Source organism: Cinclus cinclus, chromosome 9 (genome assembly GCF_963662255.1).
Source record: "Cinclus cinclus chromosome 9, bCinCin1.1, whole genome shotgun sequence".
NCBI classification, from domain to species: domain Eukaryota; kingdom Metazoa; phylum Chordata; class Aves; order Passeriformes; family Cinclidae; genus Cinclus; species Cinclus cinclus.
In genome coordinates this window covers 6073353-6089344 of record NC_085054.1, presented here as the reverse complement: position 1 = coordinate 6089344, position 15992 = coordinate 6073353, and the positions used below count along the sequence as shown (strand labels likewise).

General features: G+C 39.1%; 1 protein-coding gene across 3 annotated transcripts in view; it reads right to left on the bottom strand.

The window, feature by feature from the left end:
• ZNF385B (zinc finger protein 385B) overlaps positions 1–15992 on the bottom strand; it is a 123856-nt gene that overhangs the window by 47381 nt on the left and 60483 nt on the right. For 2 of the 3 annotated variants that reach the window (XM_062498287.1, XM_062498286.1), the window contains one exon: positions 4743–4873. In XM_062498287.1, the coding sequence (XP_062354271.1) occupies positions 4743–4873 (131 nt within the window). Of the gene's footprint in view, positions 1–4717; positions 4874–15992 lie in introns of all 3 variants that reach the window. The other variant, XM_062498285.1, reaches the window with a different exon arrangement.

Here is a 15992-nt window from a genome sequence, read left to right as displayed (position 1 = left end):
AAAGAGAAAGCTCCCAAGCCACAGTGTCCTGCCAAAAAGGCAGAAGAGGCACTTGGCGCAGAGGGGTGAGTGAAGCTGGTGATATGGGTGCCCTGTGCTCTTATCTGCTGAACTCAGCTTCTGCCGTGGTGATTACTGGGCCCTTCAAATGAAAAAGAGGCAGCAAATAAATATGTGAGTAATAGAAAATGCAGAAGAGGAAAGAGAAAATTAGTTCCTCCCAGTAGCTGTCTTGGGAATAGGCCAGGGATACTTAGTCCAGGCAGGGCTAATGTTGGAGAAGAGTCAGAAATTTCTGACTAAGTTACTAGTCAGCTCCTCTTCCCTTCCTGTAGCACATTCCAGCTGGCTCACCTTCACTGGCAGATGTAAAATATCTCTGGTCCACTTTGCAAGGGGACTGAGAGAACTCCAATATAAAGAATCAGCATAAAGCTACTTGAAGAGAAATAAGACACTGAAGCAATAACTAGGCCACATTAACCCATGTGTCCTCTAAAACGTGAAGGGTATGAACTAGCATTTAGAAACCAATCATGGGCTAGTTAGATGCAAAATGTTTCACTAATGTGAAAGCTACAAGAGATGCTGTAATCTTTGATTACCCCTGAGGCCATAACAAACGCAGAAAGAAGCATATGAATTGCTGATTATTTTCTATGATGACAGAATCTGAGAAGCTGCTGATAATGTTTTTGTGCAGACTGACAGGTCCCTGGCTCTGCCACTTCAACTAAATGTGAATCAGGTAGTGCTGCTCTCATTTCAGGACAAGGCAGAATATGCTGGAGTTCTGAGATTTCTTTTTTTGGGGAGTACACAACCGTTATATAGGGGAGATGAAGAGGGACCATGAAGTGATCTTGATCTTGCAAGATAAATCCTGGCTTTCAGCCACTTTAGCAGGTGTACCATGATGTGATCACAAAGTATCCTTTCATCATTCAGTACACAAGATGGATGACAGGAGGTGAAGAATCAGGGAGGTTTACAGAAAGAATGGTACAGAAGGTAAAGCTGTGTGGTGGAAGCCAGAGAGTGTAAAATTCAAAACTATGTTATAATAAACATACAATGGGGATCACAGCAAACTTAACTTTGATTTCCACTGACTGTATACTTGACTGACATATTTTAAATGTAATATACAAGCTGTTAACCTGTTAAGGTTTCTTTAGAGTCATTTTAGCATGCTGAAAAAGAACTCTGCTTAAACAATACCTTGTGGTCCACATCCATCCCAAACTGGAAGTAGCAATTTGGGAAGTTCCTCTAATGATGTTTCCCATTTTTTTATAAATGAGAACATTTTAAGTAATAATAGCTGATAATTTGATTCAAGCTCTGCATTTCAGACAGAGGGGTAATGAGCAAGACCATTTGGAACTTGATGCCAGGACAAATGTGATGTCACCTTTGGATCCACTACTGCAACATTTAATTTCCTTTTCAGAGGGTTTGTTCTTCCACGCAGCATCTCTGGTTCAGACTCTGACAGACCTATCATGCCTCTACTGCTCTGACAAAACTACCTGCTGCTGATATGAAAAGACCAGGGAAGACAGCACCTATTCTGGAATACCCCTTTGCTCAGAATCCTTCATCCTGCCCTTACAAGATCCCCTTCTGTTTCAACAGCTTGGCCAGAAAACTTTTATTCCCCTTACTGAGGAATAAAGATATGTATCCAGTGAGTTAGTACAATCATTCCCCAAACAGTTTTTCTATATAATAAGTCTTAATGAACAAATACAAATTTAATTGGGGCATGAATTGGCAATTACTATACATACATCCACAGCATATTGAGAGCTATTAATGATTTAAAGAGAAGCAAAAAGGAGACAGCTTAAGCAAAATCACACTATTCCATCAAGAAAGTAAAATATGACTGGGGTAGGCATTTCTTGTACTAAATCAGGCTCTGCTCAGTGCTTCAGCAGAAAGCACCCCTCGTGGAGAGAAGGTATGGATCAAAACACTTCCTTGAACAAAATGAGAACACTAATGTTTTATCTGGAGAATTACAGATGTTTTCAGAACTGAAAACTGTCAAAGTTAACTAAATAAGAAAGGGTTTACCCCAGTTTTTAAATATATTTCCATAAATAAGAGAAGTTCTTTTGGGAAAAAACTGTAGGGGGTGTTCCTTTGAAGATGTTTGTAATTAATACATTTTACCTTGTTTTTCTGCCTTGGTAGTTACTCTATTAAGCTCCCATGCAGAAACTTCTCTTTTTGAAGGCCATTGATGTTAAGTTAGAAACCACCTCCTGGTAAGGTTTAGAAAAACGTTTCTGTCTCTGACAGCCATTGAAAATGCAGGGGGACCAAAGATGTTTTGTCTCAGGCCATTGTTTTCTGCCACCTTCAGTGAACACATGCAAGCACAACCACAGCACCCTGGAAGGGTCCCCTCAGTCTCTTGGAAGGCAGAGAGATGAAGAGAAGCCCACTGGAGGTTTCCCTGTCTGCAGTCCTTGACAAGTCCTCCTATGAATGAAGTGCATATATTTCCTGATTGATCCATAAAGCAAATTATGGCTTTTTTGCATCTTCTAATATTCACTTCCTGCATAAGATAAAAGATCGTGGCTCTCTGGATGATGCATACGTTATAGATAACTGGATTTAGCTTATGTAACTCAATATCATCTTCTGGAAAATTGGTTTAAACACATTTACATACTATTGCCACCACACTGGAATGAAAAATAAAAGAAACGTACTACATATAGAAAAAAAACCAATCTATGTTTGAAAAGGTTGTGTTGTTAGAAATAAAAGAAGTGCATGACAGCTGGCATTCATTGTGCCTGTGAGTAGATAATCATGAATGATTTAGTTTTCTAGTGAGCTTTGAAGTCCATTGTGAAAGACTCTTAAGGAAAATCAATACCTGCAAGATAAATAGCAAAGTCTGCAAATTAGAAATAGAAGAGTACTGAACCACTGTTTCTTAAAATAAAGAGTTTAAACATGCAATGTCTGTGGTGTATGGCAACATAATTTTATATAATTATCAAGAATTCCAAGAGAGGAAATAGACACCAAGTTGACAATGTTTGCCAATTATCCCGGGTCTAATTTTTAATTAAAACTACAGAAGTTTAGAGAGGAATGACAGTTGTGAAGGATAAGCATGCCAGGAATTAGGCAAATGAAAGGTAATCCAGATAAACATAAACTAGGCAAAACCAGTATAAATACAGAAATTAATCTGTCTCTAGAGACTACTGCAACTCTGATATTCAGCAACACCACCAGTAAGCAAACAATGCTTGGTTGACTCTAAAACTACATCTCTAAAGGGAAGTTTCTCTGAGTCATAATCAACGGTTCTGTGAAAAAGCTCACCAAGAAAACCTGTGCAACTGGAAAGCAAACAAATCAGTAACAAACAAAATTCCTGAGAGTATTAGGAAGAGGACGGAAAATTAATGTGAACTGCATCATGCCTAGATATGGTAATGACACGCTGCTTCCTTAATATGGTACTGAGTCTTGAGCCTGCTCTTCTAACGTACCTGGGACTTCTTTCTAACGTTTTATATCTTTGTGCAAAAGCACACCCCCACATCTCCCCGAAAAACACACATTTTCCACGCACACGTTTTGCAATGAGTTAGTAATACTTGCTGCTGTTCACACATATATGTTGTGAGAAGCTGGCTCGTGTGCCACGTCCCAACCACCCCGCATCACCGCGTGCCGCAGCACGGGGCCTTCAGCCAGGTGTGCTCGCACGGCACCGCACGGCACGAGGGAGAATACTCTGCTGCTGCTGCTGATGCTTTAATTCCAGACAGACTGCTCGTTTGTCAAAGGAAATGGCTGGAGTGGCTCAGCTGGTGACCGTGTGGTGGGGATGACACTGTTCCCCTCCCCACGCCCTGCAGCCACAGTGACAAGGCATGGTGCAGCAGCTCAGGTGATGGTCAGCTACAATCACACTGTACCCACTGAGTGGGCAGAAATGACTCACAACAGTTCCCTTCCTGCTGCCATTAGCTTAAACATTTAAGCTAAAGTGTGATGGCAAACGAGCATTTTCATAACCTTTTTATGAGCTGATAAAGAAGTGAGAAGTACGGAAGAATGTATTGTTTTAATTGCTGCTCTGATAAACACCAAGAGCCACAGAAATATTATTTTGGCAATATTTGTTTTGTTTTTTTTAAAAAAACAACCCCAAGATGCTTTACCATAAAGCAAAAATAATAGCTTCACATTTTTCACATTGGCTGGCTGTGCAGCTTTACACTTTAATGTGGAAATTATACAGAATTAACAACATTCTTCAGTTGCCTTCCTGGCTGTACTAGACTTAGCTTGATTCACAGCAGTGTAGGATCTAGGTCTTACCTGTCACACCTGTCTTTCCATCAGCTTGTATTTTTTTCCTTTTTTACAGCACGCAGAAACACACATGTCCAGACAAATGCTCCAAATCATTCTATTGTTTCTCAAATCTTTAACACAGCACAGGGTTTTCTTTTTCAATGTGCAAACACCACCTCAAGAGACCAAGTTAAAAACCACTCAGGCCTGTTCACAGAGAGAAGGCTGGACACCACTCCAAGCCTTTCATACAGGGGAAAAGCAACCACCATGGCACAGAAACAAAGGGCTCCCTGGAAATGTGTAAGCAATGCACTGTTTTAAGGCAGCTTCAGTACTGGATATTAGAACCAGATTGGAAAGCATACACTGAAACTAAATGTGGAAACACCTTTACTTACTGTGTTAAAATTTGGGAAGAATCCAACAGCAGAGCTGCTGTCCACAGGGAAGGACATAAAGGGTTTGATATCCAGGGAAGGCTGCATCATCAAGGTAGGTGTGCGCACAAGGGTGGGAAGTGTAGTAGTGCCTGCCAAGAGCAAACAAAACCAGGAATTCATGGTATTCTCCTTTCTGCAACACACACAGTACAGCTGACACAACTGCCAAGAAAAAAAAATATACAGGGGTTGATGTAAAGGCTCTTTAGGAGTTAATATTATTAAAAATACCTATTTACACACAGTGCAGATGAGGCAGAGCACTTCCCTATGGCCATGGATACTCAGATACTGAAGAGAAGACATATGGTGTATAAATCACACTGGCAGGAAGGATAAATCCTTTCTACAGCTGCAAAATTCTTCTTGTGCCAAAAAGGCCAGGATTGGTGCCCATGAAAGCCAAATGCTTTAGCAATTCATGGTTGCCTACTAGATCAGCCAGCATGGACAACACATGTATGTATGGTGAAATTCAGAGATTTGTTTCCAAATAGTGATCTGCATGTTATTTTTTCCCTCTTCTGACTAACCACCAGGTGCTACACAAACACTATTTCATCTAATATGCAAAAAAATTGCATTTTTTTATGGTACAAGGCAAATATAAGAAAACAGACAATAATTAAATAATCAGCCAGCATATAGATGAGCACAATTCTTTACATGCAATGCTAACTATTTTCTAAATTGGAGTGCTCCAAATAAAAGTTTTCTAGAAACGTACATACTGGTTTTTCTCTGCATACGCTTAAGAATCATTGCTCAGCAAGATCCCAAAGGAATGGGCAGGCACAGACTTCCAAATATTCATTTTTAACTAGATGTCTGCCCCATTCACACAATAAGTGTGCCTAGCACACAGCTCCCAGCTATGCCAGTGGGAGTATTTTTTTTCCCTGAAACCATACAAAATAAAATTCAAATAAAATTTCCCTCATTGAAATACAAAGTGAAATAAAATAAAAATCACCCCCCATAAAAACCCCCTCAGTGTCTCCTTCCTGGGTTGAATAAATAATTCAGCAGCAACAGGAGCAGGCAGTAGAACAGAAGTGTCCCACACCTCTAAAGAAGGGTGAGTCACTCTCTGTCTCTCCTACCTCCGTCACAATTTCTCCATAATTGCCTCTTTCTCCCACTCATCAGTGGCCAGCAGCTGGGAGCATAACAGGCCTCTCAGGAGCTTCCTTTGTCTCAAGCACAGCTTACACAATACCTGAGCTTTTTCTCAAAGAAGTCACCTGAGCTTTTCTAACTCAGCCAGGAAGGGGATGGGTAGGAGGGAACGGGAGAAGGCCTGAGAGGGAGCTGGAAGGAGGGCATAAGAAAAGTGAACAAGCAATTTTCCTTCTCTTCTCCCATAATATCAAATAATTTGTATCCACTTGCAAAATGCCAGGCGGTCCCTAGGGGCTGCATGAGGACCAGTCTTCCACCAAGGGATCTCCCTTTTGGCCTGTTAAGGACACAAAAATGAGAATTTTTCCTCCTTTTCACTGTCCTGCCTCCACAGTCATAATTTCAAGCCCATCTTTTGGTATCCAAGAGGAAAGCTAAGATCAGAAGCCAGATGGGGCTGCATGGATATTTTGGATGACCAAACACTTGTAACTAGCCCTGAGCTCAAATTTTGTTGACGCTGGAGAGACAGTCATTTTGATCTCAGCTGCAGCACAGTAAACATTACATTATGGTGTAGCACATGAATAGCAGGCTGTAATCTATTTTGTTTCTTCTATAGGAAAAGCATGATGATTGCACAAAGATGGGTCAATGACAGCTATGCAGAGGGAATGTTTCATACCATCCCAACAGAGCTGCACAGCTTGAAAGGAAAAATATGCTTGAGAAACTTTCCCGCAATATTTTCTCCCTTCTTCTATCCCAATACTTTCATAAATGTCAGGTTTGTTCCTTCATAAGCCCATGAGGCTAATTGACAGTTGTGCCTAATTAACTGTATGTCAAAGCTTATTCAAGTGGAGTCACAAACGTCAAAAAGCTAAAGGCTAACATGCCTATAGTTTCTTATTAATAGCCAGAATGGAAAAGACTAATCAATAGGAAAGCAGTGTGTCAGAGAATTTGTCCAAAGAAAGTATCTTCAATTGCAAAAATGATGATTATTTCTACTAGCTGGTTCTGAAATAGTAGATTTACATAATTTGGATTTCAGAGTTGCATTCAAACAGGAGCTATGTTGTATTCAATTACCTAAAGGGCCATCATCAATCTAACTTCTGCAAGTTTCTCTTTGAAGTTCATAAGCAATTAAAGATCTGTGAAGTTAAAGAAGACCTGTCTTCTCTTTACGTAAACATACTTCAATGAAGCTATGGTTACAAATTTTAACTCAATTTTACAGAAAAAAAAAAAAACAACAAAAAAACCAAACCATAATAGACTTAAATAGTGACTGACATTTGAAATCAAAGTTTCTTTTTTGACGCTGTCCTTATTTAATGTATAGAAAGCATTGGCATAAAATCTTTAAAGCATCCTACTGAAAAAAAAATGCAACCGTCTTTGTACTCGTTGGTTGAGCACAGAATCTTTAATGTGAAAAAAACATCTGAAATCTCTCTCTAGTTTTAGTCCATAGTGTTTCTGCTGCCAGAGTAATTTATAACCAGGAGACTAGAATACATTTGGAGACCACACAGAAAAGAAAATATATGCACCTACCAGACTGATTAGTGAAGGCATTAATCATAAGAAATGTGTTCAAATAACCCTGTTGGACTGAGGTTTGGCTTTCAGACCCACCTCTGAAAGCTTCTGAAGGAATTATCAGGTCAAGGTGACCTAAATTACAAGTAGAAGCACTTTATGACAAAATCATCAAATCAAATGCAATAAGGCAGTTTTACCCTGGCATAGCTCCCAATGGTCAAATGGATTTTCACCACTACTCCACCAAATCTTTATCCAGACCTGAACTAAGTGGGAATACTGGCAAAAAAAAAAAAAAAAAAAAAAAAAAAAAAAAAAAAAAAAAAAAAAAAAAAGATGCCCCTGACAAGCTTCATTATCTTAATGAATTTACCAGATGTTTACCATTTCATTAGCATTTTAATGATAAACACCACTTACCATGTCAAACATGGATTGTTTTAAACTACCTGTAAATCTTTGGAATAAATATAAATGCTCTTTCTTGTAGAGGCATTTGATAATTTCAGTTTCATACTTGCTAGAAAGCATTTCATAACTTCAATTTTGACTCCCACAGCAGGAGTTATCTCTACCCTGGGAATGCAGGCTGTGGACAGACTTTCCAAAAGGCACTGATCCTCACTGGCACCTTTCATCCTTGTCAAAGAGGAGGAAAAGAGGTTTTCAGGTGACTCAAATCGTCTCTTTTTATTCGAAGCTTTTCTTCTACCTACACATACTTATCTGAACAAACAAGTCCCTGTGTAACAGGTGCTGCTCCTCTTTGGTTGTGTCCCCATGGCTTTGCATTCAGTGCAATGCACTGGGACACTGATGTTTCTACACGAGTTAGGCAAGGTTGTAATCTTTACCCAAATTTAATTGGCCTCTAACAAATAAAGTGCAACGGATTAAGCAGCGCAAGGCAAGTGATGTTTTTGGGGAGTAATTAGAAGGTCTTGCATCTGTCACTCCTGAGGCAAGATGTGTCCCCAGGGGCCAGTGAAACAAGTTTTAATCTGTTGCAAGCAAGGGGACAGGTGACACAGGGACTTGAAGAATCTCTACCAACAGCCCCTCTGCTTTTCCATCTTCACAGAAAAAAACATAGAATTCCAGACTAGCAAGTCTGCAGTTTTGGCAGAGGGAATCACAGTTGACTTTGGCCATGGTAAACAGTCACTGGTCCTCTTCTTCAAGTAAAAGTGGTGCCAAGTTCAGTCAAATCTAAGTGCATAACTTCACCCTCCGTGTCTCCTGAAAACTATTTGTGACACTTGTACTTCTGTAATTTTCTCACCAAGTGCTTTTTTTTGTCACTGAAAAACACAGAAAAAGTGTAATGCCTGCTCATTCATTCCTCAGATTTGGGTCATTATTAGACCTTTAAACAAAAAAAAGTCCCTATTCCATCACAAAACACACTCATATATAACACATTTTTTTTTATTATTTCAGTTTGTTCAAATAAATTAATTACATTTCAGACTTGAAAGCATTCTCGTCCAATGCCTTCATTAAAGGCAACTATAGAGAAATCTGAAGCCATAAGCAAGTCTCTCCTGTTTTCCTGTTACCTAAAGATGTTACTACAGTATTTTAATCCTCCCATCAAAGGAAGCAATCCACATTCAGAGCAAAAGCAGCGGAAGAGCAACTGAAGCACTCTCAGGACTGAATAAAGTATTTTGGTGACAAATTTCTGTGCGCTGGACAATCTATATCCACCTCAGATTGCACACGGTTGCATTTGTTTTAACTTGTGCCATTGACAGTGTTTGAGAAAATTCCAAAGGGACGTTGAGATATTCAATTTAGCAACCACTACTTACGTGCATTACACTGACAGTTTTCAGTTAGGGACACACCCTGCTGATTTTCATCCCTTATTTGTCTTTTCAGCTATGAGGAATCTTTACTTTCCACAGCAATGTTGAGTACTCTTACCTGGCCCCAGAACAGCAGCAATGTAACTGGTAAGATGGATCAGTTCTGGGCTTTCTCCTCCCTTCACCTTGGTAGAATGGTGTTTTTGAGACACTGCTCGAGCCAACAGTACTCCTTTGAGGGTGGATGACAAATTGCTTCTTTCGTTTTGCCCACACTGGCTGAAATTAAGGACTGCAGCCAGAGTGTGCTCAGCCACCCTGTCTCTAGACCTCACACCCATCTCTGCTTACAGCATTTTCCTTCTGAACTCCAGGGGGAGGAGGCAACTCCCTGGAAGGATTCTGAGACAATTCTGCCAGTGTTCACCTATGAGCTTCTTCTGGGACCCTTCAGTGTCATACAGTTTATTATTTTGTCACTGGAAACTTTCAACATTTTCAGAAATATTTACTTCTGCATGTGGCTAAGAAATCCAGTTTTATAAAGAGGTTACAGCCAGAGGTAGTACCTAGGGCTTTCATATTGGATAAAAATCTCTTCAGCTCTATTGCCTATGACTCACAAAAAAACACCAAAAAACCCCAACCACTGCTAAAAACACAAGACTTTCCTACACTTGCTTATATGCAACTGTTTTGAACAATATGCAGAAAAAAATATGTTTATAAAGACCCTCCGCCTAACTACATGATAAAAGATTCACAGTTTTCTTCCCTTTTATCTGATGCCTCCACCGCATCATGCCTCAGTTCTACTTCCACCACCATTTATTTCCCCCCTATCTACCAGGTTAAAAACAATCACTTGCAAGTCACAACATTCTGTTGTTTGGGCATAAGGCATTAGCCCTTGAGATTTTTCACAATGCTTAATATTAGTTATTTTTCCTTTCCAGTATGATCAGTTTAAAGGATTTAGAAACTTTCTAATTTAATTTGTTTACTAACAGCTATACATGGGTATTAGAAGATGTAATTTATTTCTGTTTATGCCTAAGATAAACTCATAAAAGCAATCTAAGTGCAAGTAAAATAATTCTGAGTTTCTGAACAGCAGGTGTTGATATCAAAATGCTTAAGGAAAAATCTGTTCTAGAAGCATCCCATTACTAATACTCCTGAAGGTGGATATTAACATGTGCACCCCTCTTATGCTAAAAAAGTTAGTAAACACAGAATTTTAATTATATTTTTTTCCACATTTCACTCAGCAGACCAAACATTTCTTGCTTTTAAAATGCTATTATGAGAAATGAGATCTATGACACCCATATGGGTTCCAGTCAACAAAAGAAGTCATGGAGAGATAAGACCACTTCAACAATTTTTCCCAAATGAATGTGATGTTAAGAGATAACTCACAATCCAGGCAACTTATTTTTTCAAGTAACTTGAAGCAGAAGCCAGAATCTGTGTGACATGGCACAGCCCCTCGCTGACAACAAGGAAAATGCAAACAAGTTTTCTGCCCTCTGGGCACCACACCAACTAAAACCCTCGTGGATGAGGATGCAGCTCCTTTGGGAATTGACATGATTAGCATCAGAGCTAGCGATACACATCTTTTAAAACCTGGAGAGTGCACTGTATTCATATCTCCTAAACATTATTCAGATAGCAGTGGAATAGTCCTTGGCTTAGTGATGAATTTAAAAACCAAACGATACACACCCATCTGTGCCTGGCAAATAAAGCCAGGTAAATCCTCAAAAGCTGTGCTCTTTTGCTTTACCAGGAGCCACAAAAGGAAAGGTAGCGAGAACTGGTGTAGGAATCACCAGTTTCTAAACTAAAGGAGAACCCCTGCATGGAACACTCATAAGGCACATGATAAAAAAGCACTGGTCTAGGTCCAGCCTTCCATAACAACACAGACAAAAAATGATATGCCAAATATTCTGCACTCCATTTGGAGTTTATTTTTTCAGTAGATGTTACAGGAAACCCAGAGGCATTTATTGCAACTTCACTTCAACATACAAACTACCTATACATTGTATGGTGTAAGCTCTTCACACTCAAGAATTACTTACCTAAAAAACATGTCAGATTATAAAAACAATTCTCTCCCTAAAAATTGAAGCATGATTTCCAGTATGCTTGAGGATGAAGTTAATATTTCCATTATTATCCATACAGAAATGGTCTATGAAGGTGTATTATCAGAATCCCATATTCTCCTTTTGTATAAAATTGGATACCTGGAAATGGGGTATTTCTATGTTTCAAATACATGTAGATTTCCACCAGCTATGTCAACACCAAAAATAAATTGAAATTTGGTGCTGCTAAAATGAATGGAAACTCTGGTATTCAATCAAAAAAAAATCAACCATCACTTATCTAATGTTGGTATTATATATAACTAATTTAGAAGGCTTGTATAGCTATATATTTCATGTAATTTAATGTAAGAATTCTAAAAATAAAAACAAATTTTACAAATAAGCATATTTTGATTGGATCAGATCCTTCCTCATTGAAATATTAGTTGGTTATTTGGAATCACTTGGACTTCCATTAATTGTAAATACTCCTTTGCCTAGCTAATTATTTTCCATCTCCAAAGCCTTATGATAAAAGGATGGTTATTAAAAGAGTAGATTATAGATCATAAATATTATGCACATACTTGATAGGACGATAATGAAAAAACTGATATTGGAAATTTCTCTTATGATCATATGAGTATTGAAAACAACTGTGCCAATACTTACTGCCTTAATCTCTACATTTAGTGCATCAAAATCACATATATGGACAAAAAATGATATCTACTGGGGATAGGGGGCTGCAGAGGGAGAAGATCGACACCAAAAAAAATAGGAAACGGGAATTTCAGTATTTTCAAGGCAAATACGTTAGAAAATTAATCCAAAAAAATCTTATTCTTCTTGCAGTTGTGCTGCCTTTCTAACAGTTTTCAATAAGAACAGAAATCCCCACAGGTTTTTTATGGAAGATACCGGAACAGATGGAGTGGGAAGTGAAGTCCAATAATTAGAAGTGGAACAGATTATCTGGCATTTTCCCTAAATAGCTGTGTTACAATTGCCTGATCATAACGTCAGGAAGAGCCCTGTCCTTGCTGTACCTGCAGGACGTGCGCGTCACGCTCCTGTCCCCCCTCGTGCAGCTGGCCCTGTGTGCTCCTGTGGCTCAGGACTCGCACACCTGCACAGCAAACAGCAGAGTTTACAGCAGTTGTGCTTCACTGTTCACTTCACACTTTTCTTCTCAGTATTGACATCTCCAAGCCAAGCAAACACCACAAGCACTATGCTGCTATCAAAGCAAGTTCGCTCGCGCTGGCTCCTTGTCAAGTCTAAGCAATTAAATTACAAAACATCCTTTACTATATTTAGTAGAAACATGCTGGCAGGAGTACAATTGCAATTTGCTATTATCTGTAGATATTATGGAAATATCTGCCATTAGTTTCTTAAAAGAGATAATTCTCTAGACTTCTAAAGCAACCCAGACTACTTAACTGAAAAACAGAATGCCATGTCAAGGCTTAACATGGACAAGCTCAGTAAGCTAGATTTTTTCTGCTAAAACAGTAACAACTATTAATAAATGCAATACTCTGGCCTACATTAAAGTCAGCTGAAGTTTTGCAGCCTGTCCCTGCAGTTTTTTTCTCAGGATCCTCTGGAGGGGTCAAGCTTCTCCCTCTGGTCTCCACAGACTGAGTGAGTAGTATTACCCACCTCTGTTCTTATCTGCTTCTAGAAAACATTGCTTTGGACTTGTTTTCACCTTGAAGTTTTCCAAGTATAAAAAAACAGCTGCATCTTTTTCAACTCTGTTCTCTTGACATCTGGACTAACAGAGATATTTCTGAAATCCTCAGGATCCTTTTAGTCAATTTATTTAAACCAGCCCCCACCCTTGCCTTTTGTACTTTCCCAAACCAAATGCAGGGAGACAAGGTGTTTGCTTTGCTGTTGTCCCCCTTAATTGAAAACACATCTTCTAATACCTACTGAAGCCACAATTTTGTCCAGAGCATGGTGTGACTTCTATAACAGCCTCCATTTTTTATTTCAATGCGTGTTCTTGGGTGTTGGGCACCAAGCCTGTAATTGTCCCAGGATTAAGCACTGCACTCCCTTCCCTTCTGATCTAGAAAACACAAGTTTTCTTACAAGCTGAAGCTTCCCTAATAAAGAACAGGAACAAAATAGCCCAATATATATTACCTTGAGAGTTTCATAATTTGGAGGAAAGCACTTAATTGCCATCATTTTTTTTAGAGTCTGTTATCCCTTCAGCTCTCATATAACCTGATTTTTCTCAAAATCCCACTCTTACCCATGACTCTGGCACCACTGAGGCCACCATCTAACCCTCAGTGAGCCTCAGCACAGGTTTTCTTCCAGGAGGTACTGAGCTGCTACCCACAAAACCCAAACAAGTCTGTCACCAGGAATGCTGCTGAGGGAATCATTTGTTATTTGTTGGACAAACAGATTTATGATTGCAGCTGGTTTCTTGCTCCTTATTCCCTTCAATATGCCAACCCAGCTCAGTAGTGCTGTGCAAAAAGGTAAGAGGGGTCTAGACACATACATCCTCACAGATGTGTCTAATCCCTTGACCACATTAGACCATTTCCAATGCTCTTGAACATCATCATAGCTCAGAGAATTTCATGCCTCATTTGCTTTTCCTGCATAATACACAATCTCCAATACAAAATGTAGTTAACCAAGTTGCTTCTTACTTTCTTTTTTAAGTTTTTGTATTGGTTTTGCCCTGTAAATATCCTTCAGATAAAAGATTGCTGCAAGAACTAATTTAGGTTATTCAAAGAGGCCTCTTGAAAATACTGGCAATGGAACCCCATGTCTCCACCAAAGGAAATCTGTTTTCCTTCCAATAATAATTTTCAATTTTTCAGTAATTTCAAAAGGAGTTTGTACAAACCATCATGATACCAGTCACAATCTTGCCCTTACTTGCCATCATTTCCATAGCAAGGCACATGCCTTTAGAAGAACCACAATATTTTCTGTTTAAAAAGAAAAACTGATGATACAGGGAAGAAAGGCAGATACTAAAACCTTCATGGTAATGTCCACGTAGTCTACACATGTTCCACATTGAATTTAATTGCTCTGCCACAACATAGGCCATGCAGCACACAAGCACCTGTCCAAAACAGGTCAAACACACGCATGTTTTTTTCTAGCTGTTGCCCCTAACTAAAGCAACAAGAACATCTTCATAGGATATCCTGGAGGATTTCAACTTGCTCCTAATCAGATCTACTTCCTTGAACAACTATAACAAGGGACAAGTCAGAGCTCAAGCTTTACAAGTTACCAGTGCATTCTGTAGCACCATACCTGGAAAAAAAATAATGCAGAGACCTCATCCCACACATGAGAGTAGGAGCCAGGACTTCTCTCAACTAAAAATACAATGCACTTGAACCTGCCTGTGCAAAGAGCACAAGAGTTGCACCATTTTTCTAGGTTTCTAAAGATCTGTAGGCCATTTACAAGAGGAAGCTAAGTACTACAAGTTTACCAGTGCCTTACAATATTCAGAAGTTTAATATGTTTTCGCTCTAACCACGTAATCATGAATGATTTCAACAAACCAAAAAAGAAGAAAGAAAACACATACCATATAATCCTGTAAAGATTCCCCACTAATAATCAGTGCCATGATGCTTACTTGAGTCACTAAGGTTATAATCCACCACCTCTGCAGCCCTTAAACATATATATATATATATATATATATATATATATATATATATATACACACACTCATATAAACAAACAGCTTAAGACCCAGAGGCAAATTATTTCATTTCAACATGGTACTTTTGTGACTTCAGGTGCTGTGAAATAGTGAGCAACTCTCAAGCCTGAACAAACCTCGGCTGTTGTAATTGTGTGTGCAGTTTTGATAATCAGTGAGAAGAGCACACCATGTGCCCGAAATGTACCCCCTGTTTCTTGGGGCTGTCCGGGGTAGGAGCAGGAGCTGGGCTTGGATGATCCCTGTGGGTCCCTTCCTACTCAGAATAATCTGTGATTATGTGAGTTCTTGCAACTTGACCCCAGAAGGGGGGCAGCCTGCTATTCAACATTAAAATATAACCTAAAAGACTGATAAACTGAATTTCACTGGCATTTTCCCTGCTATTCTTCTTAGAATTAAAACGGTTACTAGGTAGCTGTGTGCTACAGAGCTGCATTTAAAATAACTTCTGGGGGAAGAAAGAAACAAAAAAAAAAATGAAAAGAAATGGTGTCTGAATTTTTTGAAGAGTTCATAAAAGAGGACCTTGGAGCACAGGTTACAGACAGCATGTGGTCATGGCATTCAGAAGATCAAAGTCCACAAATCCTGTCTCTCTTGAATTAAGGTGCACTGCTTTACTTATTCTTAAAGTCAGCATTGATGAATAAGTAAGAACTTGAAGACTTATAAAACTAAAATATATGCTACCTTCTATTTACACAGGCGAATGAAGACAACAGATTTCAAATTAACAGATCTGCTAGTCCAAACCTCCACATGTGTGATGTTATTGAACATTAATTAAACACGGATAGATGACTAAAAACCCTATTTTGCTTTGGGGTCCAGCAGTGCTCCAGCCGTGCCAAGGCTGGTACATAAAGACTTCTGATGCTGT